The following is a 27,355-nucleotide window of genomic DNA, read 5'->3' as shown; positions in this document are numbered from 1 at the left end:
GTCTTGATAGTGTTTCTTGGTAGCCAGGCTACTGTGCAGAAACAGCACTAGGTGACTTTCGGGGGAAAAATGGGTCAGAAGGACAACTGCAGGAGTAGCTTGATGATGTCAGTTTGACCAAGTAAGCAGTTACATCCTTTGACTCTCCAGATGTTATTTGTCCTACTCCAGAAACGTCACTGTTTTTTGAATGCTCAGTTATGGCTTTGGTCACTTCTTCCTGAATTTTGTCAGAGAGAAGATTTATATCTTTCATCACAGCAAGTCTGTCACTGTCTTTCTCCAAGCTGGTACTTCTAGCAAAGGCACCCTCTGGCTCTTTAATTTTCTTTCCTATTTGATAGCAGATACTGCCAAATTGCTATGCGCATTTCAGTTATCAACCACAGTAAGAAACATTTACTGCTCTCTCTACCTTGTCTACCATCCTAGAGCAGCAGCTGGATTCTTAAATTACTGGCATTTGAGGCCCCATGTCCTAAAAACTTCAACAGTTCCCAGAAATCATAAACAGTGAAAACGTGGTCTGCTGCCCATCTGAAACAGGAGAAGAAGAGGGAGAGACTCTTCTGTTCCAACTTCTCTGAAAATTTGGTCCACTATTTTTACACTCGGGGTCTTTCAGGATGAATGCGGCTGTACAATGATGTAATTGTGCATGGCCACTATGGTTAATTTGTTTGTTAAAGTATTTCATGAGGAAAGCCTGACATGCCACACTGAGTTTTTAAGACTGCTTTAGCGTGCTAGGTTCATAACCAGCAGCATTTTGTGCTAAGGGGCTGTCAACCTGAATTCCTGACAGGGAAATCATGTCTGATGACTTTGTAATCCTTTCAGTAGATTATTGTAGAAGTAATAAGCCTAGACTAGATAGGGATTGTGTTTTTACCGGTTTTCAGTCCTGCCATAGTGATGTGACTCTATGAATATCTCACCCAAGACTGAACACACCTGTGAGTCTGTAATTCAGACATTTCCATAATTCTACCATTTTTGCAAGGGATGAAAATGTAAGAGACACTTCTGTGCTTTTATGAAGGGAAAAACTCTCTCATCATTGTTTTTAATAATGTAATATTAACAGAAGTGATGTTAATCAGTGTCTGATCATCATTGTTACTGAGAATACTTATAAAATGAATTATATCATAAAGAATCTTAGTCATAGCTCAGTAAAGAATTTTTTTCCTTCACATTCAAATAGAAGAACAAAAAGTTAGGCTATAATTAGGATTCTGATATGATAAAGTGAGTCTGAAAATATAGCAGAAATGTTTAAAAGACTATTTACATGTAGTTAAAAGTTGAGTGCATTTCTTAAGTGCATTTTGTTCTTCAGTAGTTATGCAGAATTATAATGGTGAAGCAAAAGGAAGCATTGCAAAGCACCACAGTAGAATTTTAATGTTGATGTTCAGCTTTTATATAAAAAACCCCAAAACAGCCAACACAAAAAAAAGTCAAACAACAATAATAATAATGATAATAAAAAATAATTACAAAATATCCCACCAGACTGAAAATGTTACCAAAACACCAAAAAAAAGATGCATTGGATTTGTACCACAGTTGGCAGAATGGTGAATCTGAACTACTGGTTTCTATTACAATTAAAAAAGTAAGGAAGGAAAAGCCATTAAAAATAGAAGATATTACCCAGGCTTCTAGGAAACAGCTGTGTTTAAAAAGTTACAAAGCACCTCTTTAAAGGCTGAAAGATGTATTTTGCAAAGTTCTTACTCTATCCATTGACCCATAGAGATGGAAGAAACTCAGCAGTTGCATTGCATCCCCCACTGGCAGTACTCTTGCAGTCTATTTTCCCATTGGCTTAATGATGATTCTGGGGGTGTTTGGTTGGTTGGGGATTGTGTTTGTTGTTTTGTTGTGTGGGGCAGTGGGGAGGGATGTTGCAGCTAAAGTCTGGGTAGAAACTAATGGTCTTTTGCTCTTTCACAGAAGAACATTGAGTTGTTTTTCCAGCAGTTTTCTTCAAGGATCTTTGTCTCACTTCCATTGCTCCTTTCCGACAGCTACCTTCTTGAGTTGTCTTTTGCCCCTTGAATTGCAAATACTGAAGCCTTTCATTGGGACAGTACTGTATCTCCCAACCCTATTAGGATATATCGGTCTTCTCTGCATGCCTTGCCTTGCAGTCAAAAGCTGTTTTGCTTGATCTCATTTAGAGGTACACAGATCTATTTTTTTTTATTTTTTTTATTTTTTCCCAAAATGAAGCATTTTTCCAAAGCACTTGTCTGTTTTACCAAAACATCTCACTTGAAAGATTCCTTCCCTCCGGTCATGGAGTTGAGAAGTCTAGGAGCTCTTGCCCTAATCAGGGCTCTCAGGATTTCCAGAGTCCCTCCTGCACAGGTAATATTTGAAGTGCTGCATCGTGCAGGAGGCCATGAGGTTGTGTGGCCATGGGTAGTCCTCCTGGTGCGGCTGGGAGCCCTATGGCTGGCTGTGGAGCCACTGCCTGAACACAGAGTTTTGTCCTGAGTGTGTGTTGAAAAGGCTTAAGGAGAATTCCTTTCTTTTTACTGGTTCTGAGAGCACAAAGTTTTCATCAACTGTAGAGGTGATTTATCAATGTAATAAATCTCTGTGATTTGTATTAGGCATATATTCTTTTAGCAGTCTCCTTTCATAAATCATATATATAGCCATGACTTCAACTCCCAGTTAGGTATTGGATACAAACAGAATGAGGACCTGAATATTTTTCTTCCTCTTCCTTGTCCTCTGTATTCACATTTTTGCACTGAATTGAGTAACTTCTGCTAAGCAGCATTTGTAACGGCTCACTGAACATAACTGTAAGTATGTTTACTTAATTTTTCATAAGAAAACATGTTCATGTCTATGCAAATTTAAAGATATATTTGAAAATCTACAGCACATATTCTAAGAATATTAATTCTGTTCTAGCATTCCAATTCCATGTATAAATGACAATTGCATGGAGATTCTGGACATTTACCAACATACAACATTGATTCTAAATGTAACTGGACTAATTGTGGAGGGAAATGAATAAGATACACAGATACAGAAGTATTGTTGCATGACTAATTGGATTGTGTGGGTTTAATCTAGTTTCACCAAAAAGCCCATTGATACACAAGTCCTGAGGTAAGAGATTTGTAGTTTCCAATAGATGTAGCATGCTAACAGGTATAACAATCTTTAACGGCACTTCAGTAATTTCAGAGCTTCTTCCATTGTGTTCACTGCAGTGCTGAAGAGAACAAAGTGCTCGAAATGAATCACTGTAATTATTGTGGTCAATGCATTACCTCTTTAGATTCGTCTTCAGAAGCTACCTTGCTGAAAACTCCTACAGGAAATGCTAATACACATTTTTGAGCTTATGATCAGAGCTAAGATAAGGCTGTTTCACTGAAAATTGCATGGAAAGCCTCCCAGTGAAATGCTAATGCCAGGTTCATCTCCCATAAGCAAGAACATCAGTTAGCTTTTGGTGAAATTATTTCACCCACGTTCAAACACATATTAAAGTTGCAAAACCCATGACAAAATGTTTAAAGATTGTTTCAAAAAATACAGTGATTTGCTTAGATTGCTTTTGGCTGTGGTTTCCGAGCATCCAGGTTTGAACACAGGCCGGTATGGACCCATCTAGTGTAGTGATTATGTAGGGGACCCTGCAAGGAGTCTGACTCTCTAAGTAGTTGATGAGACACCATAATATTGTGATCTCTACAGCCCACACCCAACTGACATAGTGAAAGCATACTACAGCTTCTTTCAATACCCAGATTTCTATCTCAAGTAAGCCAAGTTCCAGGAGAAAAGATGTCCTGAGCATATCTCTGGCATCCTGAGGTGAGTGGGCATGGACACCTGGGGCTATAGGTTCAGCTGATCTCAGGTACCTTCCCTGTTTGTATCTTAAGGCTTGAACTTTTTCCTTCAGTTTGCCCAAATTTCTTGTTCACTCAGTTGTGGAGTGTGTTCTTTCCAGTGGTATGGCTCTTGGCAGATGTTTGCACCCTAGTAAGGTCAAGTCTCTGCTCTTCCAAACGTATAACATACAGCAATGACCTGGCTTCATTCAGTTTCTGACACACCTATTGCTTTTCAGTCTCTTTGGTTCCTCCATAAAGTTCCTCTTAACTTACCCCCGTACAGAAAATTGCTTTCTCTGGTTTGTGATGTTATGGATACGGTTATCTATGTCACAGGAAAGTTTATAGGGCTGTCAGTGTCACCTTTCCCATTCCTTTATAGATCATTTAAAAGAGCTCAGAGAAGCTGCTAATTTCTTTCTCTTTTTTTTTTTATTTTTTTAGACTTTGCAAAATACAGTTTTTACCATCACTATTTTTTCAAATTAGATGGAAGAACTTTTGTGACAAGTGTGACTAATAATAAATTTTAGTGATGATTAATTTGTATCTAGAAATTACATTTGAATTTCAAGGAACCTTTTTTCCAAGATAATGCCCATGCATTTTTATTTCTGTAGCTTTTGTGCTTTCTGATCTTTTTCTGGCCTTTTGTATCTTTTCTTGTTGTTGTCTTTTTTTGCCTCTGGCTTTTTGCCTCTCTTGTACAATGTGTGTTTTCCCAAATAGATCTCGAACAGCATTTTTTATTATACTGACAAGAACAGCAGCACCTCTGTAGATTGTCCTACAGCAAAGGCATGACAGAATAAATGATCATAAATAAATCATCTTACGTGAGTTCTGTGCTTCCAGTTCTTCAGTTCCTCTCTCCAAGGGGCAAGTCCCCTGGCAAACCTCTGCCCCTTGTGGCATTAGAGACCTAAAACAGATGCTGACAGAACATATGTAATTACCATATTTTAGGATTTAAACCCAAATCCCAAGCATGTGATAGAATAGGCACTGGAAGTCATCAAGCATTGATAGACCACATGTTGCTTGAATTTTTTTAGTTTTGCATGTTTTGCTGCTTATTCTGCATGTTCAAAGGTCTATTGGGAAAGGTCACTTTTTTAGTCACTGTATTCAGATACTGCTTGTAGAAAGTCACTAAGCTGCTGTTTGGATGCCTCTGTACTTTTTTTGGTGTAATTTAAACTGTCAGTTTGTGGGACAGAAATTTCAGTTGAAGCCTTTGCTGCCATTGCAGATATGTTCTCACAGAAAGTCACATTAGCTGATGATGTAGAGTGATACCTTCTAGCATATATGGTTGTTTGCTGCATCATGTTGGCTTTCTTTTATGCACATGATATCTGCATCTAAAAGATCTGGAATGGAGGAATATCTGATACAGTGTGTCATCTGCATGTCCCATTATATGTTTACAAGTTCCTATCTCATACTACTTATAGGACAGCTTCTGGTGCATGTTAAGTGTAGTGTTGTTGAACACAAGGGGCTACAGGACAATACATTACTGTAAAGCACTTTAGGGATGTACTCACAACTGTCCAAGAGTAAAGGTAGTGCAAAAGATAAGCACATAGATCAAGCAGAGACATGCAAGTAGAGGACCCAGTGGATGGATAAATCTTTGGTGGTGTTTTTATCTTAATTTATATATATTTTGGAAGTCAGGATTATCACAGAGGTTTTTGGAAGGAAGTGTGTCTATTAATATGTTTTTGTTGCTCACACTAACTTGTTAAAATGCTTAAAACAGAGAAAGAACTTGCATAGTACACATGTACATGGGTGTCACCTACAAAACTAAGTGGTGAGGTAGATAATATTGACACACGTGAGGACCTAGAGGAGAAATTGATAGCACCAGAATACTGAATACCTGACTGATATTACTCGATTTTACAGTTCTTCAAACTATGGTGAAATAATCCTGTAAGTAGATGTATGTCTAATGTGTAATATTAACTGAAATATGTAGCCAATCAGCAAATGCAATCCATGCTTTATTCTATCAAACCAGAAGTATTTCTATTGAAATATGCTACTGTAATGAGGGAAGCCAAAGATCATAAATTCAGACTTTCAGCTACTAGACAGCTACTCCCCAGGGGCTATTGTCAGGCCAGCAATATGGCAGTGCTCCACAAAACAGTCCTTTGCCTAAGTGGAAGGAAACACAAGTGACAAATGTGATATTCATCTGAGCTTGTTATTACAGGGATCAGAATCTTTGGCTGATGGGAGAAACAGACCTTGCCAGAAGTGCCAGCAGTCTAGTAAGGGAATGTATTAAATAAGCATTAATAAAAAGTATGCTCACAGAGAAAAAAATGTTTTGTCTTTTATTGTTGGAATAAGGTGGATAATTATAAAAAACCCGTGTTTAATCTCTTTAGAGCCATATTTCCAATTGTTAGGGTTGAAAAGTATTTTGGAGTATTTTGGAATGTTTAGCATTTCAAACATTTTAGTAGAAACATTCATTATTAATAAACAGCTCATCACAGTGTACTCTGGAAGCTGTTGTGTGGATTCACTGCTCTGTTACCTGCTTGCCATCAGTGAGAGGATGTAAAACAGGAGATGCAGTGGTGTGAGAAAGAAAAGTGTCAATTCTCCAAAGTATGATTTTGACAAATCTCCTTTTCCTGGCTCAGAAGCCCCTGCCTACACCTGAGCAGAGAGCCGCAGAGCAGTCACTGCTCGTCACTGAGGTGTGCAACACAGCATGTCCATCTCTGTAAGTGAAACAGCTGTTGGCAGAGACAGTTTACTACAGACACTGACTTGTTGTTCCCCCTTTCAGGTGGGATTCCATTTGTTCTCACTGGAGAGTTTTTCCAGCAGTCACAGCGGCCAGCTGCATTCATGATAGCTGGGACAGTCAACTGGCTCTCCAACTTCGCAGTCGGACTGCTCTTCCCTTTCATTCAGGTACTCACCATCCTCGATATACTGTGATACAGTTGGTATAGTGTGACATATGATGTTTTAATAAAATTTTCAGGTCAGAATCAATGTGTTTATTGAAGTGGATGAATTTCCCACCATGCTTGTGATACAGCTCACTTGTGCTATTCACATGTCTCCTTGTTTGAATCATCTCTCAGAAAATTGTCCTCCTATAGAAAAATTATTGTAACTGTGAACTCCCTATAGGGCAAATCCTCCACAGGAGTGATTCAGCAATGCAGTGTGATGGCTGTGTTCAGAGTTCATGGTCACTGATGCTGATTGTCACTGCCTTTTTCTTCAGTCTTTAAGCTACCCATCTTCTGTGTTTTGGGAATCCTTACTAGTTTCATTGGGGAATAGAGGTTTTCTTCTTCTCCCTCTGTCTAAGCCTAGCTTCATGGCTAAACTAGTCACATGGAGGACAGAGGCCAGTTTCAAGAGCTGTCTGACAACCAGTGTTTTTATTTTAACAAGATATGTTTATTAAAAAAACATTCTACAGAAATATAATTCAAAATTCAACACAGAGCAGCATTTTTCCTCTCTGATTCGTAAGAACACTTCAGCACTATTGATGTGGTGTTGTATAGCAAAGAGGCTTCGAGCAGCTTCTCATTCAAAACCACACTGAGCTCCTTTTCCTGACCATGAACCTCTCCCAAGAACTGTCCACATTCTCTGGAGCTCACACAGGAGCTAATTGCCTCTATCAGGAGCTGAAGGACAGCTGATCAGTCACCTGACTGACCATATCCAAACTCTTTGAAGAGACCTTCTGTTCCACTGATTTCTCAGAATGAAGCTCACAACTAGAGGACAAAATAAAGAAGTCCTAGTCAGTTTTTCTTAATGCAGAGAGGAAAATACTAGGGGCAGGGGAAGGGCACAGAAGGGAGCAAGCCCTCCAGTCTACTTGCAGGTCCTCACACCCATGAGAGAGATTTTGGATTGCACTTCAAATCATCACAGAGTAAGAGATTTGAATAACAGCCAAGTAGGTGTTACTGCTGTTTGTGCCTTTTTACAACTGAAAGTTATATCCTACTGCAATACCATATGCATAACAGTATTTGCAGATAGTGTAAAATTATATCATGCTGTAAGACTTTATATATTCATTTTGATTTGACAAGTAGAACTGCTTTTAGTAAGTAGTTCTGTTTAACATTATCTGTGTGAGTTTATGGGAGAACTTGAAAGCTTTATAAAGTCTGACCCTTTGTCTAAGTTTGGCACTTAATTTAAAATTTGACACTTAATTTAAGATTTATTCTAAAAGGAAAATGTCTTTAGTAGTTTTAATTACTTGGATCACCTTCAAAAGTCAGCATGAGTATAAAGGCCGTTATCCTTCCAAATTCTGCAGTCCTGCTAACATTAACTTCAATTAGACTGCTCAGCTATAAGTCTTAAGAACTTGTTTTAATGCTTACTGAAATCAATGAGTGTTTTTCACAAGTTTCACAGTGAAGGATTTGCCAGCTTAGACATTTAAGATGAAACTTTTTTTAAAGCAGGTAGAGACATAATTCTTCTTCCACTGATGTCGTTAGATCATTTTCTGAATGATAGAAAGAATTAGACAATTCCCTTGTGTTTTCTAAAACCTAACCTTGGTCATCAGCATCAGTATGGTCCAGGAAGCAGCCACAAGCTTGTCCAGCAAGTGGATGCTTCTGTGTGGTTTAATAGGTGTCTCTCCAAGAAGGTGGGAACTGTTTAAGTAGTGTTAGTCATCATCTTCCACTCCGGCTGGGCAGGCATTAAACACCCTACTGCTTGCCTCCATGGCAGCAGGGCAGATGACAGTGAACAAGGTCTCAAATCTTATATGTATATATTAGATATGTTATATTTTTACATCAGCCAGACACATTTCAAGAACAATCATGTCTTTCCAAAATGGCAGTTTCTGTTTAGTGCACAAACCCGAGGAGTTAGTGAGCTCTGGCTGTCCATTGGATCTGAATTCATACAACTCAGGCCTCTCCCTAATTGTCCTGGTAATCCTTCCTGACAGATCACGTGGTGGGAACCATTTAAAAGGCCCTCAGTAAATTCAAATAAAAAGGCAAACTACATTCTCTAACTTTTTATATGCATATTAAAGCTTTTTGAGTGATTTAGTGTGCATCCTTATGAGGCTTGTTGTAGCCTTGGGGAATTTATCATCTTCTGTCGTAAAAAATTCCCATTGTGTGATGATTAAATTACCAGTTTAGATTTAATAAAGATGAATTATAATTCCACCTTCTGGGGTTTTTGTTTCAAAAAGAAATAAAGACAAAAAGCTTACAGTTTGCACCTAAAGATGAAAGCAGTGTTACTCAGACTTTGGTTTTAAAGCTTTTTCACAAGATCAAACTATATCTTCTCTTTCTCTAACTTTCACTTATTTCCTATTTCAGTCAACCTTATTCTCAAAATTCAGTTGTGAGTCACCTGTTTCTTTATAGAAAGGCAATAGCCTTTTCTTAGCTCATTTTTGTTAATCTAAAAAAGGAAGAAAATCTCTAAATGCCTTCACAGAACGGATGCATAATCCTTTCTGTGTATTTAAATCCTAACCTGATTGCTTGAGAAACAGCAGCTACTTTTTTGGTCACTGGTGTGCTTCTACAGAATTATCCAAAACATTTGGAAAACAAACACATTAGCTTTAGAGATACTCAAAAAATCAACACGTAGTTAGTTCTTCAAATGTCACCAATTAACTAGTTTGAATGCCTAGATTTTTCTCCCCTGGACCATCTGTAGATACATATAATAGAATAAAACACTGGCTTGAGTCATACATTAAAATGTATTGATGAGATTGTAAAGCTAGGATACAAATCCGGTTTTGATGTAAATGTGGCTACTGTTCCAGCCCTCATCACTTCCTATTTGAGAAAATTGTTTTTGCAAAGGATCTGAACTGAGGTTAAAATGACAACTGATACTATATTGAATTCACAAGTACATTTGATATTGTGTGATTACTAGGAGTTGCTTGATAGTAGGTGTCAAAAAATGCACATTTTTTACAATCTTTTTTGAGTGCAAAATAGAATAATTGAAATAGCATTACTGCATGTGATCTTGGAACATACAGAGAAATTATAAAAGATCTGGATTTAGGTCTGAAGACATTTCAGACTTGTGTTTAACAGAGAGCTTGACCTTGTGAATGTCAAACATGTCACCCTGAGTGACGCTGAACGGTATCTCTTTTCCATTGCCGTCATCAGAGGATGAAGTCATGAGACCTTTCTGAGCAAGGGTATCTTAAGAAACAAAGACAGATTTATAAGCCAGTAGACCAGAGGTGTATGAAAGAGTTCATAAAGACATGATGACCCCTCCTTTCAAAACATTTCACTGCTCCTACAGGTGTTAGAACTGGGTAGTAACGCTCTGTTATTTGGATGCCAAATCTCCAAATTTTCTTTCCTGCAGAATACACATTCTTGAGTATTTGGAGTAACTGAGTAAACACGTCAGCCCTCTGCCCTCCCCTCTGACTTGCATGTCTCATGTTTTTGCATGGTACATGCATATCAGAAGATCAAAGCAATATCTAAGCAACCTTCTGCTTCACTCCCTGTGAGCAGTGGCATAGGGAGCTTCTCATCAGAATGGAGCCACAGGGCGTGACAACATTCATTGAATCAACCATGTAATAGAAAAGGAATAATTTACCCTTTTAGGAAAGAATGCCTGAAATTAAAATTATGCTTATGTAACCTTGAAGGAATTAACATGCTTTATCTGAAATAATTACAACTTTGTCGCTTTACATTTTGACTTTCCATTATATACTATACTTTATTCTATACACTTCATACTATTAATGCACTGTGATTGGATTTGAATCACAAATTTTTGTGAGCTAACCAAAATAAGTTTGCCATTTAGAAAGCTTCAATATTTGTGTGAACTGTCGAAAAGCTGATTGAATATCATCATATCTAAATAGATGTGTTGTGTCCTTATTCTTAGACTTATGAAAATGTTTAATTCTGGCAGTTGATTTAAAGGCTGCTTGCATTCGTAAAGCTATCAAGGTGCATTCATCTGCCTTTGAAAGATCTGAACCTAAAATATCCAGTACTGGTTATTCAATTCATGTCTGTTTTCTGTTGTTTGTTACATTTTAAGTTGTTTCAGTATGTACAGTAGAAGATAATAGCATTTTCCCCTTGTGCATGTCTATTTTTTCACTTTCCTAAAAGATTTAAGATATATATATTTATATATTTTTAATACATATTGTTTATTAAACTTAATAAAAGTTCATGAAATTACTCAGGGGAGGGAGAGAAAATTAAAAAAGATGTGCAGTTATGCAGTGTGTTCTTCCCCATAAATGAAATTGTTAGAATAGATGTCACACTATCTGGCTACAATTTTTAAAGACAGTTTCCTTTCAGTTCTTAATCCAAATCACAAAATGTGATTTTCAGCTGTGTTGCTGGAATTTCAGCAGAAATGTTCCAGTGCCAGCATCTCAAAGAAAACATTGGATAGCTGATTGGGTGAAGTCCCAACTCAGCTGAACTCCATCAAAACACCAAATTTTTCTGCCTTGTTTGCTCTTTGTGGTGATTCAGATGTTATAAGTAATTCAGGTCAGCAGCAGGGCTTGTCTCAAAATCATGATAAATAATATCGATTTTTGCTTCAGCCTTGTATTGCAGTTTTGATGCACAGTGTAACAAATCAACCACTATTCCTTTTGTAACTAACATTATCTGAAAAGTGTTTTAAAGCATCTTCTTGCTCAGAAGGCATATAAAAGCACAACTGTTATTTTTGATGTGTTCATAACAAATCAGTCTTTGAAAATATGGCTCTTTAATATGTGAAATGATTTTAGAAAATGAAAAAGGAGATGAAACTAAGACTTCCAAAGGCTAGCAATTCTCCTGAGACCTCCAAACAATGCAGTTTTTTGAGATCTAAATTAAGCATTTCCATCATGGACATTTTGTGTACAGATCACCAAGCATGTAATCTTTGTGTGACACATAAGTTTTGTTACAGCTGAGCTTGCAGTAGGAGCATGAATGTGGTTTGAAATTCCCTCATAGACAGCTTGTTGTCTGTCTTCTTGAGAAAAAGTGCTAGGTGTTGCTCCTACTGATAAAATTCACATACTCATTTTAAAATAGTAGGCGCCAGTGGAAATACCTTCTGGTTGCTTTATATCAACAGAGTATCACTACATAAGAATGGGGCATGACAAGCTCAGAGGATTAGTTGTCTTCATGTTTTCCTAGAGTAATTTCTGTTTCCTAATGGTTTAGCTTCTGGGACTGTAAGACAGCTTCATTTTGTGGTTGCCTTCTAAGTAAATGCTGAACTAGGTATAACACCTGTAGTAAATGGAGTATCATAAAACAAACACCAGGTGTTTGCCCACAGTTGAAAAGAGTTTATGCTCAGTGTGCAAACCTGTGAGTAATCAACTTATTTTTATTTTTTTTTTGTTCAGAAAGCATATTAAGAGTGAGCTTCTGTAACCATCCACAATAAATCATTCCATCATTTATTCATATCACCCCTTGGGAACTGGGATAATATTTTATATCTCAAGTGAGCAGACATAACAGACCAAGAAAGCCTTTGGAGTAGAAGATTTCAGCAATCATGGATTGAATTATAGAATTGTTCCTGCTGGAATAGACTTCATAAGGACTCTAGTACAGCCTCTTGCTCAGAGAGGGACAGCTTGAGATCAGACAAAGTTTCTTAGGACCTTGTCCAGTTGGGTCTTAAAACCCCCAAGTTTAGGTACATCCATGTTAGTTTGCTTTTAAATGCAGAGGACTCAGTAGTCAAAACTGATGGTAGCTAAAACATGACAAGAGTTTGGTTGTTTTTTGAGAATAGTTTTAATCTCAGTTTTAGAATTGAATATCATTCACTGTCAAGCTTGAGTTGGAATAAAACTCACAAAAAAGTGAAGAAGTGAAAGCAAATTGAGACTTACTGCTATTCATCAGTTTATTTTACAGGGTAAATCATGACAAATATTTCACTCTGTCTTAATAAATTGACGCTTTCTGGATGTTTGCAGGTGCATCTGTTCTACTCTCCCTCTGTGACACTATAGTTAGAAAATTAATCATCTGCCTATGGGACAGATGAGTCTATGAGCTGATCATCTTGAGAGAAAAGGGAGATTTTACAGTTAGATGTATAGAAGAAAAACAAATTCAAAATCAGACCATTCTAAGTTCCGATATAATGTCGTTTGTGTACATATGATAATGCAAAATATTTGTAATAGTGGAGTCATTTCTATTCAAACTCTATGATGTTTCAGAATAAGCAAGTGGCAGCCAGATGGTTCTTCCTGATAGATCTGCAGGTGTAGCTAGGACACTTCTCATCCTATGCGTTAAGGATCAATGCTATTAAGTCTGCAGAAATTCATGAGGCAACCAGCTGCTTTAGTTTCTTCTTGAGAAAAATACTAATGCCATTTAGATGAGAGCAAAAGTAGCAATGATGCTACTGTTATTTCCTGTAGGAGTAAGCCACTGTTTCATGCCGGGGGTAAAACAAGCACTCTCCCCAGCAATGGGAGCAGGAAGCCCACCTTCACCAAGGCATTACATGGAGGTCTTCCTCATCACCAGGGACTTCCTATTTAAATACCTCAGATACGTCTCAGTTCTAATCTCATTTATAATGACATATAAATCATACCTAAGAATAAAAACCTGAATATCTCAGATTTTCAGGTTAAATACACTGACTAGAATGGATAGATCTAGCAGAATAATGAGTACTTCATTCCATAATTTGTTTCAGCCAATGGAAATTCTAGGGGGGATGGGGAGGGAAGAGCATACAATTTTACCTTTTAAATTTGTTACGTGTAATATGTTCATCTGTGTAGTTAGACTGAAGCATTCTTCTCAATAATTACATCATAGGCATTTTTTAAACCCTCCAGGTTGCTAAGAAGCTTAATCCATGACACCGATTAGTCTTTGACTACAATTCACAAAGAGATTTAATAAAAGAAGCAAGCTTTTTACACAGGAACAAAAGCATATCTGTTTATAGGCAGCATAAAGGAGAATTTTGAAGGTCTCTTTTTTGTGTTCTGTGTGCTTTCTTCCTAGCAATATGCAGTTTTAATCAAGGCTTGCACTTGCAAGCCTTTTAAATTAGACTAATTACAGCAGTGGTTATGTGGCTTCTGTTTTCCCCAGGATAATAGATTGTGTGGCTTAAGTTTTCTGGCTGTTGTTCCAACATGTGGAGCCTGACAGATATCAAATCTTAACTTTCTTTCCTGGAAAGTGACTCTACGCTATGAAAGTGTGAATGTTTGTTTAGTAGATATGAGAATAAGTATTCTTTAAGGTCAAAGTCAGTTAAGAGGATCTTCATCACTGTCAGTGAGAAGGGTGTTAGTGTGGAAATTATGCAAAGCTATTTTCCTGCACTGAGCTGCTTGATTACTAAATACAGACACTTTAGGAACAATATTAGTGCCTGTAGTTCCCTTTTTATATTAGCACTACACAGTCTCCAGCAATGGTGCTTCATCTCTCCCTACTTCTCCACACCCCAAGCCAGACTAGCATCTCATATGCACCTAAATCTCTTCTCAGAAGAGGGTCTTGAAATGTGAGTAACTTAAATTTGCATTCCTGCTGATCTGGAAACACTATATTTCACTTTCAACAGGGCACTTGGACCCAGTTTCGTAGTTAGTAGTGTTTACTGGTCCAGTCTTTGCAACTGTAATGAAGAGCAGAGGTACCAGATTCAGATACCATACCTTAACCCGCAAGACCAAGCACAAAGTATTCAACGGTAGGTGACACCACACATTCAGAAAGTCAGATGATGGCACTTGTGATGCAGTACTCCTTTTAGCTGTGGTTGTACAGAGAGAATAAAACACTTAAGAGACTATAGTATGTGCTTTTAAAATAGAGAATGCTACACTATTGCTGTCTGCACCATGTCCAGCAGCCTGTCCATTTGCTCCTTAGCGGCATGTTTCCCCATCCCAGCTGGCTTTTGAGCCTGTCAGATATATGCATAGCATTGTTTTTCAGGCTTCTGCAACCCTCATGAAGCATAATAGAACCTTTTTATCAATTTTTGTTGTATTTAATCAAGTCTTTTCTTGATTACTACAATGAATGCAAAGTTTGCATTTAATGAGGCCCAGCACAAGATCCTCTGCAGTAATGAAGCATCTCAGAGTTAGCTTATATAAAGTCACTAGCAGAGATGTGCTTTGATACCCAGCTTGGTTTAGAAAGCTTCCAGGGATGTCAGATCTTCTTGCATTTGCTTTCCCATTCTTTCTTTATCTTGGGTTGAGATCTGTTTCTCTTCACTGATTTCACCAGCATGAAAGGTGACAAAGCAGAGAGAATGCATGTTATAATTTCAGATAACTGCATCAGGAATGGTATTAGGGAAGCTTTTAATCATGAGAATAGTGTAACTGTGTAATGATGCATGGAGAAGTTATAGCGTGTTCATTACCGGAGATCTATAAAAGACAAGCTGACAGATGTTTGTCAAGAACTGAGGCTACCTTAATAATGAGAATGGGCTAGCTGGCATCTGTGTTCCTGGTTTTCTATTAGTTTATTGCCATTTTGAAGCCTTAAGAGCAGGAATTGTCTCTCATTAAGTGTACACACTCCTTTAAGGATCCTTAAAGACTTTTTTGTGGTTGTTATTGTGATGCATCAGTGTCACTGCAAGAGGGGCTGCTGCAGCTTGTGGCAGCAGGAGAATCCAAACTCCAGAAAAAGAGTAGAAGACAACTGCAATTACCCCTCTCCTTGGAAACAGTGACAGCACAGTAGGAATAGGAATATTGTATTGATGGTTTGGGCTAAATAATATTGAAAAGTGAAAGAAAATGAAGAAATAACAGCAAAAATTGCAATGAACCTGAAGTGAGAGAAAGCAAACCTAAAAGTATTCTGTCTGAAGAAAAGGTTTGAGAAAGGAAAAGTGACCTGTGAACAGCTGAGGAGGGAGAAAAGATCCATTATTTTCTTATGAGTTTTAGAACAACTTGGGCAAGAATCAAGCATCCTTGGAAATTTGAGGAATCTCTGACCTGAAGGCCTTCAAGGTTATCTTACTCATCCTTCTGTTAGCTTACTACTATTGCATCTATTCCCCCTTCATGGATAATGAGAAGAAATACATCATTTTTCCTTTGGCAGTAGCAACTTATTAATACAAACAAATAAAAAATAAACAGGTAAAAAAACCCAACACAAACAAGCAAAAATACAGCAACACAAACAAACAAAAAAACCCCTACCAAATACAACCAGAGAAACCTATATATTCTTGTCTGATTTAAAGTACAAGTCATCAAGGATCACTTACTTCTGCAGAAGTATTTCCTAATTGCACTAGAGTGTGTCTCACATTCAGTAACTGCTGAAGTTTTCCAGTGGATATCATACTTCTTGATAAGGTATTGATGAATTAACAATGCATCTATTTCTGTTTTAAATTTAACTAAACTCATCCTTCAGCCATCAGAGTCTTTATTTCTTACAAATTTCTGTCATAATACTTTCTCATTCTGGGAGACCATGCAGAATCTTTTTCAGCATCAAAGTTAAGCTGCATATTCAGCACGTATTCAATAAATACTTAAATTGTCATATATTTTACTGAAATTTGAATCTTAGCATGGATATACTACATATTATTGTAGAATAATGTGTTTTCCTTCCCCAGTAACAGATTGCAAGCAGATGTAAGCCAGATTGGAACTAAGGAAATTAGTCCTTTTTATCCACCATGCATGTTCTTGGGGTTTTGTACCTGTTTCTGGAGATATCCCTCATTTTACCTTTGTGCTCATCCCATTGCTCCAGGCACTTTCTCCCTCTCCCTGGGTTATGGTGATAACATCTAGCTGAGCTTATGTTTGTTTCTGGTTTGTACCGTTTTTTGCCATACTCATTCAACTGACCTTCAGTGTGATGAGCGTGCTTTAGCAGGGCAAATCTCTGCCTGACTGTTCCATCCCAGCAACAAAACCTGACCACCCAGAGCCCTCCTTTTCTACTTTTCTGCCCCCCAGAGACCAGCTTCATCTTTACTGCTTCTCTGGTTCCCTCTCTATCCCATTAGTAATTTTCTAGAACAATTCATCTTGCTGCTTTCCTCCTAATAAAAATGTTTCCAATAACCAGGGATCGTAGAGGAATACCTGGTTATGATTACATGACCAGTAGGTAGAAAGCTGATTTCACTCCCAGCTGGGGTTTGACTTTTACCTTGGGCACCCTGGGTCTACTTGTCTGCAGCAAGGAAAGAGAAAGATTTCAGATCATTAGAAGTGTTGGGGAAGTGATCAGTGGAGGTCTTCAGATCTCTGCATGGTTATACTAGGAAATGATGCAGCTCCCTATTGAAATGGCAAAGAACTGAACTGCTGCTATTGTTTCATAGGTAAAAAGAAACATAGGACAGCAATGAGGTTCATTTAGAAATGGGAGTAACCTCTTTTTCATCTTTCTGGGCCTACACACAGTCCCTAATGCTGCAGGGATTTTTCCTGTCTTTTACTTCTGCCACAGGAGAAACTTGTGTTATCCCAAAATGGGATAAAAAGGCATAATTCTCTTGCAGGATTATTGCAGCAAGACTGAGGCAATAACAGTAATAAATTGCAAGATGCTTTGCAGCTCTCTGGCAGAGCAATAGTGTAGAATATATCATTTTTGCAGGGACTAGTAAATGTCACTGTGCAGTTTGAACATTTTGTCCAGTTATAAAAAACCAGCTTGATTTTACAAAGTCGTAGTTGTTACATCTGTGCTCCATCATCTTTTTCTTTTTTGCATTGTATCCCTGTAATTGGAAGTTGGGGCATGTTGATAAAGCTGAGTGTCCAGAGGTGAACACTCAGACTTTAGTGAAGATTTGCATAAAAAGCTGAAGTTTTATATAGGTGTCTGGCTCTTCAGGCTGCGGAACCAAGCAACTGACAGAAATGATCTCTCTAATTCCAGTCGGATTCACTGGAAAAACAGTGGCAATGGACAGCATGTGTTTTTACGATGGACAAAGAAGTCATTAGACTTGGGGCAAGCTATAATAATTTCTGAGAAACTGACGGACAGTTTTGGCACTGTCTTGTTGCACCCCTGTGTTGCACCGTGTTTTCACAGGAAAGCTCACCCAACAAGGTGATAGCATCTTCTGAGTGATAGGAAACATTAGGAAAAGCTTTAAAACAAAAAATCCTATTAATATTTTTGTTCTCAGAAAATTCAAATTATGAACACATGGGATACAAGTGTTACAAGATTGCTTACTAGTAGAAAGCAAAGACCTGTATGTATGCTTATTTCCCCCCCGTCAAACACCAACTTATTTTTTGCCTGTGAAGTAATACTTCCAAGCCATTATACTTGTTACTGGAGGCTCTTCTGCACTTCTGCTCTGTTTCTTCCTTATTTTTACACTTGGGATTTTCTTTCTTGTGCATAAACACTCGTTTATCTGGCAATATTGTCTTTGGTTTTTCTTATTATTTCCTTATCCCTTGACTTTTTCTATTATGCTGCACAAGAATCTCAATAAAAAGGTTGCACAGCAGACTGTGCATAGATTCCCTCAGCCAAGCTATTTTAAGCTTTTGCAAGTACCTCTGATGTTTAAAGTAACTACAGTGCACCTGTATTAAGTGAAATGGCTGAAATTCCCCTCAAAGATGGGAAAATGAAATGCAGGCTATCAGAAGGTTGGGTATGAGAAAAAAATGCTCTTTATTACACACAATCCATTATAAGTATAAAATACAACAATCTGTTAACTTTTTTATGAGGAGATAGTGACTGTGTGAGGTTTAGGTTTGAAATTAAAGTTCATGTCTAAAAATGTCTCTATTTTTTCACTTAAGAAATATGTTTAATGCATTATATTTTAGCACTCTGTCCTTCATTGTTCTGCACCTTCAGCAGAACCTTAAATTATGTCTGAAACTGAAGAAGGACAAGGGGCAAAGGACACAAACTTTCTCATCCCTTTGTTTCACTGTGTTATTTTAATTCGAAGCAAAGTAAGTAAAGTCAAATGTCCACATGAATAACTGTTTTGCTGCTGATGGTATTAGTGAGACCTCTAACCATTATCATTTGACCTTGCCAATTCAAAAGCTAGTTTGACCCTCATTTCATGACTCTAATCTTCATGGCAACTTCCAAATGCAAGCACTCATTGCCAATGGCAAGGGGTTGTGACATTGCAAGTTGGGAATTTAGAATCACCTTTTACAATCTCTGGGAAAAGCTTAAAGTTCTGTTTTAAAAATACTAATTTGTTAAGCTTGCTAAATCTGATTCAGAATTTGCTCATTTGCTTATTTATTTTGCTGTATCTGCCCTAGAATATCTATTTTCTTGGTTTCAGTATCACAGTCCTACTTTGAATTTAACCTTTGCTACAGAATTACTTAAGTCAGTAAGCAGCCATCATTAAACAGCACTCAGCTACTTCTGTATTTTTCCAGACTGTGGTGCTCACAGCATGTAAGCTATTGACAGAAAGCCTGTTTTCAGCTGGTAGACTTTAGAAGTGGCAAATTGTTGGGGTTTTTTTAATCAAAACCAGAAATCTCATCTTTCTAATGCCCAGATTTTTGTTTGTTTCAGCTTTATTTTTTAGCTTGAAAAACTGAGCTCTTTTGCTCATTCATTCTCAGCACTTCAAGTCTATTTATAGTTAAAATTAAAAAGTATTACTTAATTACTTTCAAAGTTAAGTATTCTTTATTATTTTATTTAAAGAGAGGTGAAGGAAATGCCTGTGTATTCTACCTAATATATATAGCAGCCCTACATGAGCTGGGAATATGTTTGTTAACCTCTTTGCTTAAGAAAATGTGTCTGGGCTGCACCTACTTATTCACACACTTTGCTTATGTATCTGGGGGAATTTCCTGAGCCCTTTGACTTTAATTCTTTTTTTTTTTGTGGTAATTGAATACATGGCTTAGGTGAATTGTTTCCAGAAAAGAGACGATAGAAATGAGTAATTCAGGATTCAGCTGGCAGGACATCTTCAGAAGTACTGTGTTTTAAATAGCCTCTTTAGAAAGCTAGTATGAAAATAGATGGTGATGTGTAGTCTATGCTTAATTTTTAAATATCGCATATAGCAATAGCCCTCACCTTGAAAAATCCAATGTAAATCCTGCTTTGGAGAGGTTTTATTATCCTGCTGACTAAGAACAGGCTGCAGGTACCCAAGGTGCTTTCCTCAGGAGAGTCTGCTGTTTTCTTGGAGACCTGTGTACATGAGCAGATGAGCTCCCATAACCCTCACATGACCTTTCAAGGATCTTCAGCTATGTCTCTGACCTTGACTCTGAATGAATATCTGTAAGCTTATCAAGAGACAAAGCTGTTGTTATTTAGGAAACCACCCAAAACTTTGGGCAACTTTGAACCTTGGATGTCCATGTGGGCAGATGTACTGAATAAATATTCAGGGAAAACAGCTACAAAGCACAGACTGTTGTAGTGGTTTGCTCTGTCTTCCTTCTAACCTTTTGGTATCTAAGCTTGTACGTAAAAGCTTGGCTTCAGGTATTACTAAAGATATATGTTCCTAGCTCTGGCAAGTCAGTCTGGTGTTGGAGGAGGAAAAGCACCTTTGTGAAGGTGGCAGTTTGTTCTGAGCAGTGTATGAAGGCAGGATGAAGAGACTTGCCTGAGTGAATGTGGTGGGGGAGCTGGATGGGGCTGGCTCAGTGCCTCCTGCGTGGCCAAAGCTGATGCAATGCTGCTAGGAACTGAGTGTAAGGAGGTAATCCATCTCATGTGGGAAAGCTGAGAAGTAACAGAAACCACATATTTTCCTTGAATTTATTCTGTATTTAGTTAGAATTTTCATTCTGAATTGGCTTGCTCTTGCTCCTTCCCCCATCCTTCCTTTCCTTTTTTAACCCTCCCCTCCAGTTGTTTGGATATGGTATTTTTTATTAAGAGTCAGCCTAATCTTCAGGTGGATACAAGTTTTTGAACCCTACGGATTGTATCCCATGTACTTAGTGAAATAATGCCAAGAAGCACAAAAAGTATAAAAAAGCTCTACCATTCAGCTGAACAACAATTTCAAATGCAGAAGATGCAGGTGCAAAATCTGAGTTCTTAACATGACAGGATGATTTATGAAGCACTGCGAGTTATTTTTTCCTGTCTACTAAACCCATTTGCTTCTGCCTCTGTATAAGCTTGAAAGTCGTATCTGTTGCCATGCCAGAATATTATCCTCCCCCTCATCACCCATGCTCTTGGCTTGTGATTGTCAGATTGTTCAGGAGTTCATGCTTCTAGGATTTAACAAAAAAAGCATTGATGATCTAAAGAGTCCATAATCACTATCAGAGGATGCACTTTCCAGCTTTTCCTATGAGAGACAGGAGCTGAAGGGCTGAACTAGGTAATGAATTATCCACAGAAAACATTGTGATTAGCCAGGCTGGCAATCAGCTATGGTATTAAAAATAAGTTACAGAAAAGTGCTTTTTCTTTCTTGTTCCACACATGAATTCATGTTCTTCTTCCACACCATATATGAGGTATACTGAGAAGTGAAGCATAAATGTAGTCCTAGGAATTGCATACATCTGGAGCTGTCAAAGCAGGAAGCTTAACCAGCCTGCAATGCAGGGCTGGCACAGGTAATGATGATGGGAGTGTGTCAAAAATGTGCCAGTGTTACATCATTATCTACCTCTGTCTTGTTTCAGATACATACCTTTAATGGCAACTGTAAATATACATAGATAGGAAGCTACACCTGCTTCCTCTGTCCTGAGTGATTTTCCCTAGGGTAACCTTTGTCTTGCAACACCTGGAGTGATGACTGGGGGGACTGGGTATCCTCATATTCGCTGTTCATAACCTCACACAAGGCACCATGGAAAGGTTGCCATTTTTTGGAGCTGGAGATACCCCTCTCAGTTTAATTCTGCCTTGTAATAAAAACAAGTCAAAAGTACAGGTTCACTGGATGTTTGGTTTCAGGAGTGAGGTAAATCAATACGGGAGGAAGGGAGGTTTCCTCAAGGGCTGGCAGTGGCTTCACTAGAGCCACAATACCAAACCTCTTCCTAGTTCAACAAAGCGCAGCTCGCAATATTATAATTATCAAATGTTTTCAAAACTGTACTAATGAAACATAACTGGAATCTATTAAATAACCTAATACTCACTAGGCAAGAAATGTTTCAGTGAAGTGCAACTGCTGGTCATTGGTGAGAGCCTTTATAATCAGTTTATTAATTCACTTACATCTTTTAATCTCTTTTTGCAGTGAAGCAAAATCCAAATAATCAAATATGGTCTGCACTTCATTTTCAGTTAATTCCTCCACTAGTTTCTAGCATGAAAGAAGTGCATTTATAGACTTTCTCCCTACTGTAAGATCCTGAAACCTTAGAAATTATACAGCTGTCTGCCATTTGGGGTTTTTATCTTGTTTATTTTGCAAATCTCTAGGCTTCTAACTACTATGACACAGATGCCCCTGGCTATGGCAGGTTTCCCACACTGCAAAGTCATGTCTCATTTTTTGTACCTAGAAACTGTGAGACAGTATGCAGAACAACCCAGCAAAATGTCTGCCTCACATCCAGAAATACCGTGGCAGCACAAGACTCAGCTAAGCCATGCACGTAGCAGGAGCCCTGATGCCACCTGCTCTTCTCACACCCTTCATTGCCTGAACTCACTCTGGTGTCTCCCAGCATCATCAGATTGCAGCTCTGCACCCCTATGCCAGGAACCTGTTTCTCCATCGATGGGCTACTGACAGTGTTGGAAGAACTAACAACTGATGTGTTTTATGAACTTTAAACACTGACTTGCAATGAATGCCAGCACTTACCGTACTTGGTTAAAAATTGCTCCATAACACCCACCTTATCCTTTCAAACCAATCCTGGTGTTGATTTTCCTCTGAGTTTTGTCCCTTTTGTAATGACCCTCTCTTTTGTTTTCTATTCGCAGGGTGGTTTACAGACCTACTGCTTCCTAGTGTTTGCTGCCATCTGCTTTGCAGGAGCTACCTACCTGGTTTTTGTGCTGCCTGAAACAAAAAATAAGACATTTCATGAGATCAGCCAGGCATTTGCCAAAAGGAATAAAGTATCCTTAGAAATGCAAGAAATGAACCACTACTCGGGGGAGAGGAAATCAAGCACAGAACAAGAATCAAACTTCACGTCTTCGGTGGACAATGGAGAAACCAAAAAAGGGATTGTGTAAACCCAGGATGCTCTTTTAGGGGACAAAGAAAAACGTGCTCTTTCATTCAGTATATTTATAGCAATGCACAACTTATATTTTTGTATGTGACAGCATGAACTGCTTCCTTGTTGAATATGTTTTGAGTGAGTACAGGTGAATACATTAGCAGGTAGGGTGATGATTGAGGAGATGGAAGGAAGGAGGAGTGGCAGCTGATTAAGTCAGAGTTTTCTTGGGCACCTGTGCAGTAGGTGCTGTGGTGGGAGGATGGGGAATATAGAATGGGAGAAGTGAAGTGGTGGTGGGGAGCTGCAGCCAGCCAAGCACCCCTGTATGCTCATTAGGAGATGTGTGTGCAATCACCAAGGAGGAGGAAGAAGCAGGGAAAAGGGAAGAGAGGCCAACAGGAGTCTGTTAAGAATTGATGCAGGCAAACCTGAAATGGTACTGGCTTGCTTTTCTCCACATTTCCCAGTATGTCATTCAAGATGCACATGAGAATTGAGGACTTGAAAGAAGACTCATGTCACTCACCTGACCTCCCATTCCCTTTAGACCTATTTTGACTTTCAGATGCTTTGTCTGAACATCTCCCACCTCCCCACAAATGGCAAGCTCCGGGTCATGATGGGTTTCCTTGTCTCTCTTGCAAATCCTGATTGACTAGAACAGAGTTACCTTTGGTTTCTGGGTTTGCTGGCAATGCATTTCTGTGGAGCTATATGTATATACATAAATTTTATTTTTTAAGAATAGCTATAGAAGTTTTAATATGAAATGAAAACTAAACCTCATTACAAAGTCAGAGAACTATGATGGTATGTGTAAATTATGGCATGTAAAAAAACCCAATCAAACACCAAGTATTCCAAGAGCTGGGGGGTTTTGGTGTTTTTTTTTTTACTTTTCTTTTCAAGTTCCTTTTAAAGCAGTTCTTAGGAGATAAAATTTACCTGAGACCCAGTAGATGTCATTGCTTAGCACTCAGATCTCTACACAGGCATTTCAGCACCTATGTCATGTTTGAACACTAATTTTCATTTGGGCATTAGATTCTGAAGCTCCAGGCCTAGTTCATGTTACCTAAGTTTCTAAGCTATTTAATGCTTTGTAAAACTGTCCTCAGAGTCTGCTTAATTTCATGATAGAAAGACTCAGGAGGCTATCAGGAGTTAGGTGATCCCTTCCCTTCCACATGGAAATTTTTATGAACATCATCTTTCCAGTCTGTAATTTTGATAATAAGTTTTCTTTATTCTTCAAGGTACCTGGATGCTGAGAGGGTAATAAGCACTTTTAAATTAAATAGTTAGCTGTTTTCTATGAAAAGTCAGCAAGTTTAAGAGCTGCTCTCAGTTGGGAGTAAGGCACAACAAGCAAGTGCAGTATGTACATAGGGCCAGCTCCTTCCACGAGTTATATTTACTAATCCAGAAGTTCATACTTTGGAGCATTTGGGAAAAAAATGCATATATATTCATATATATATATATATATATATATATATATATACAATACATATATGGATATATATTCCAAATAGAGAAATATAGATTAATATTTATATTCATAGAATCATAGCATAGTTAGGGTTGGAAAGGACCTTAAGATCATCTAGTTCCAACCCCCCTGCCATGGACAGGGACACCTCACACTAAACCATATCACCCAAGGCTTCATCCAACCTGGCCTTGAACACTGCCAGGGATGGAGCATTCACTACCTCCCTGGGCAACCCATTCCAGTACCTCACCACCCTAACAGTAAAGAATTTCTTCCTTATATCCAATCTAAACCTCTGCTGTTGAAGTTTCAACCCATTACCCCTTGTCCTACCACTACAGTCCCTAATGAATAGTCCCTCACCAGCAATCCCGTAGGCCCCCCTCAGATACTGGAAGGCTGCTCTGAGGTCTCCATTCAGCCTTCTCTTCTCAGGGCTGATTCATATACATAGACACAATGGAGAATTTTTTCCCAATATTTGTCTGGATTTTTTTTAAGAGTTGCCAAGGGATGACCTGCTCATTGTTTTGTTCTACACTGTAAATTACCCTGTAAATCAAAATTAAAGACCCTAATGTTCAGCTATTACTGCTAAATCATATATATGGGTTTATACTGTGTTTTATTTATATGTGGCATACTTACTGCACGATGTAAGCTGATCTGGTACGGTAATTTCACTTACTGGGTAATAGATAAAAAATTGATCTGAGCCTTCATGCCAGAATTTATGGTCTTTTACTGGGATAGAGGTACAGCAGCAAGTAAGGAAATGAAAATATGTAAAGAAACAAAGTGAATCAGAATTATACCAATAGTCACCAAATACTATGGAAAAACTAAAGAAAAATAATTTTTAATAATCACTTTTAAAATTATATATCTAGCAAATTAACATGTCCTCTTTTAGTGGCTTTAGTTACCTATTCCATGCATCACATGAGACTTGCTAAGTGAATGGCTAGGTAAAAAATTCATTTGAATGCCACCCCTGCAGACAATTTGAAGAAGAAACTTCCTCTTCTGCCTGCAGGGTGGGAATAGCAAAATCAAACCCTCTCATTCAGATTGAGAGTCACCTTACTCTGCAGTTAGGACCACTAGCATGATGTGATGTGAGTCAAGGTGACAAGATTGTAAACCATTATTATTAATCTTATTATTAGGAGAATTTAGCACTTAGTGCTTTTCATTAACATACATTACAGGCATTACTTGTTGATAATGTTGCCATTGGATAACTTCCATAAAGTATCATCTTGGCCTGAAACAGCAGTTTCATTAAACTTCTGCAACAAGATAAAATGATCTTACAGTTGCTTACAGTTGCATGAGGAGCCCAGCTCCCAGTGTCTTGGTACAAGATGGCTCGATAGAATTTCCTAGTACAGCTAAGGGGTTTGTACATCACTAATAACAGGGGGTTGTGTTTTCCTCTTCTGCAACCATTTGCCCTTCTCTTGCCCTATCTGAGAAAGGCACACTCCAGACAGGCACTTTATGTGCAGCTAAAAAAGGAGCTGCTACACCATGGGACAATAGTTGTACATCTCACCAGAAGTTTGCTGTAGCCCATAGCACAGGTTAAAAGCAATTCCAGTGTATGTGTGCCAGTGCTTTGCTCACTGGCCAGGGAAGGTGGCTGCGATCTCCCCTGCCTTGCATTGTGGCAGCTTCTGAGGAAACTTGTGTTCGTACTGCATTGACTTTCTCATCTCTGACCCTAACAAGAGTTTTGTGATGTTCTTCAAGCTGTTCTGCAATGCTTTTTCCCATTGTTGTTGCTGCTGCAGCTTCTCCAGCAATGAGAGGACAACATGGAAAATATCAGCAATTTATCATTTCATTTTTCTTGTTGAATGTATCCAGCTGTCTACAGCCCTTGTGTTTGTCAGTGAGTGTTGCGTGGTGCCACGTTCTCTTTTCTTGTCTGTGACACTGGCATGAGGTACTGTGAGATGGTGTTTGTACAAGTACTGCAAGTGGGTTACATGTGTGTGACCAACTACGTCTATGAACAATGACTGCAAAATAAACCTTTGGAATTAAACTAAAATGATGTAGATTTTGTTTTGGGTTAATCTAAATTGGTATAGTTGTACAAGTCTCATCATATAATTCCCTGGGCTTCTGTATCTCTCAGAACAAGACTGTGCAGTCCTACGTGTGGATGACTCGAGCTGCGAATTTTATAGTTGGGTGTTTGGGAGATATGGAGAAAAAAATAACCCCTTAAACTCTTTATTTTTTGAGCTTTGTTTACATTTAGCTTCTTAAATCATATTCAACACTTATTCTTTCATATTGGGCTTTAGAAAAAAATAGAGATATCAGCGCAAGGCAAATGATACACTGGCTAGTAATGGTAATAACTGTATAAGGATTGTCAAGTCTGGTGAGGCTTTTTTATGGAAAGTTGTTAGTTGAAGTAGATGACTTTGAGTTGCTAAGGCTCTACTTTCTGATGAGAAATTCAGTCAAGTGACTATTTCTGCTACAAAGATATGCAAAACCTGAGATCTGAAATGTGTATAAAAAATTGAATTTCATACTTCAGGTTCTGAAGCCAATTTTCACTCCACAAGGATCTGCTTTCTGGTGGGTGAAAATGTGAGTAGTTCAGCCATATGGGACAATTTTAATTTTCAGAGTAAAATGAAGAAAATAAAAAAATAGGAAAAGAAATATATATAAAAAAGACTACTTTTTGAAATTTCCTTTCTTCCCATTGACTATTTTTAT

At 38.1% G+C, this 27,355-nt stretch overlaps 1 protein-coding gene across 3 annotated transcripts in view; it reads left to right on the top strand.

The window, feature by feature from the left end:
* The window catches only part of SLC2A9 (solute carrier family 2 member 9), a 98,968-nt gene extending 75,843 nt beyond the window's left edge, over window positions 1-23,125 (top strand). For all 3 annotated transcript variants that reach the window (XM_005148490.1, XM_034064860.1, XM_034064859.1), the window contains exons 11-12: window positions 6,697-6,824; window positions 22,868-23,125. In XM_005148490.1, the coding sequence (XP_005148547.1) occupies window positions 6,697-6,824; window positions 22,868-23,125 (386 nt within the window). The remainder of the gene's footprint in view (window positions 1-6,696; window positions 6,825-22,867) is intronic.
* Window positions 23,126-27,355: the final 4,230 nt, after the last annotated feature.

The sequence above is a fragment of the Melopsittacus undulatus genome, chromosome 7, assembly GCF_012275295.1.
Source record: "Melopsittacus undulatus isolate bMelUnd1 chromosome 7, bMelUnd1.mat.Z, whole genome shotgun sequence".
NCBI classification, from domain to species: Eukaryota; Metazoa; Chordata; class Aves; order Psittaciformes; family Psittaculidae; genus Melopsittacus; species Melopsittacus undulatus.
Note: the sequence above shows the minus strand (reverse complement) of the source record. Positions and strands in the feature narration are given on the sequence as shown.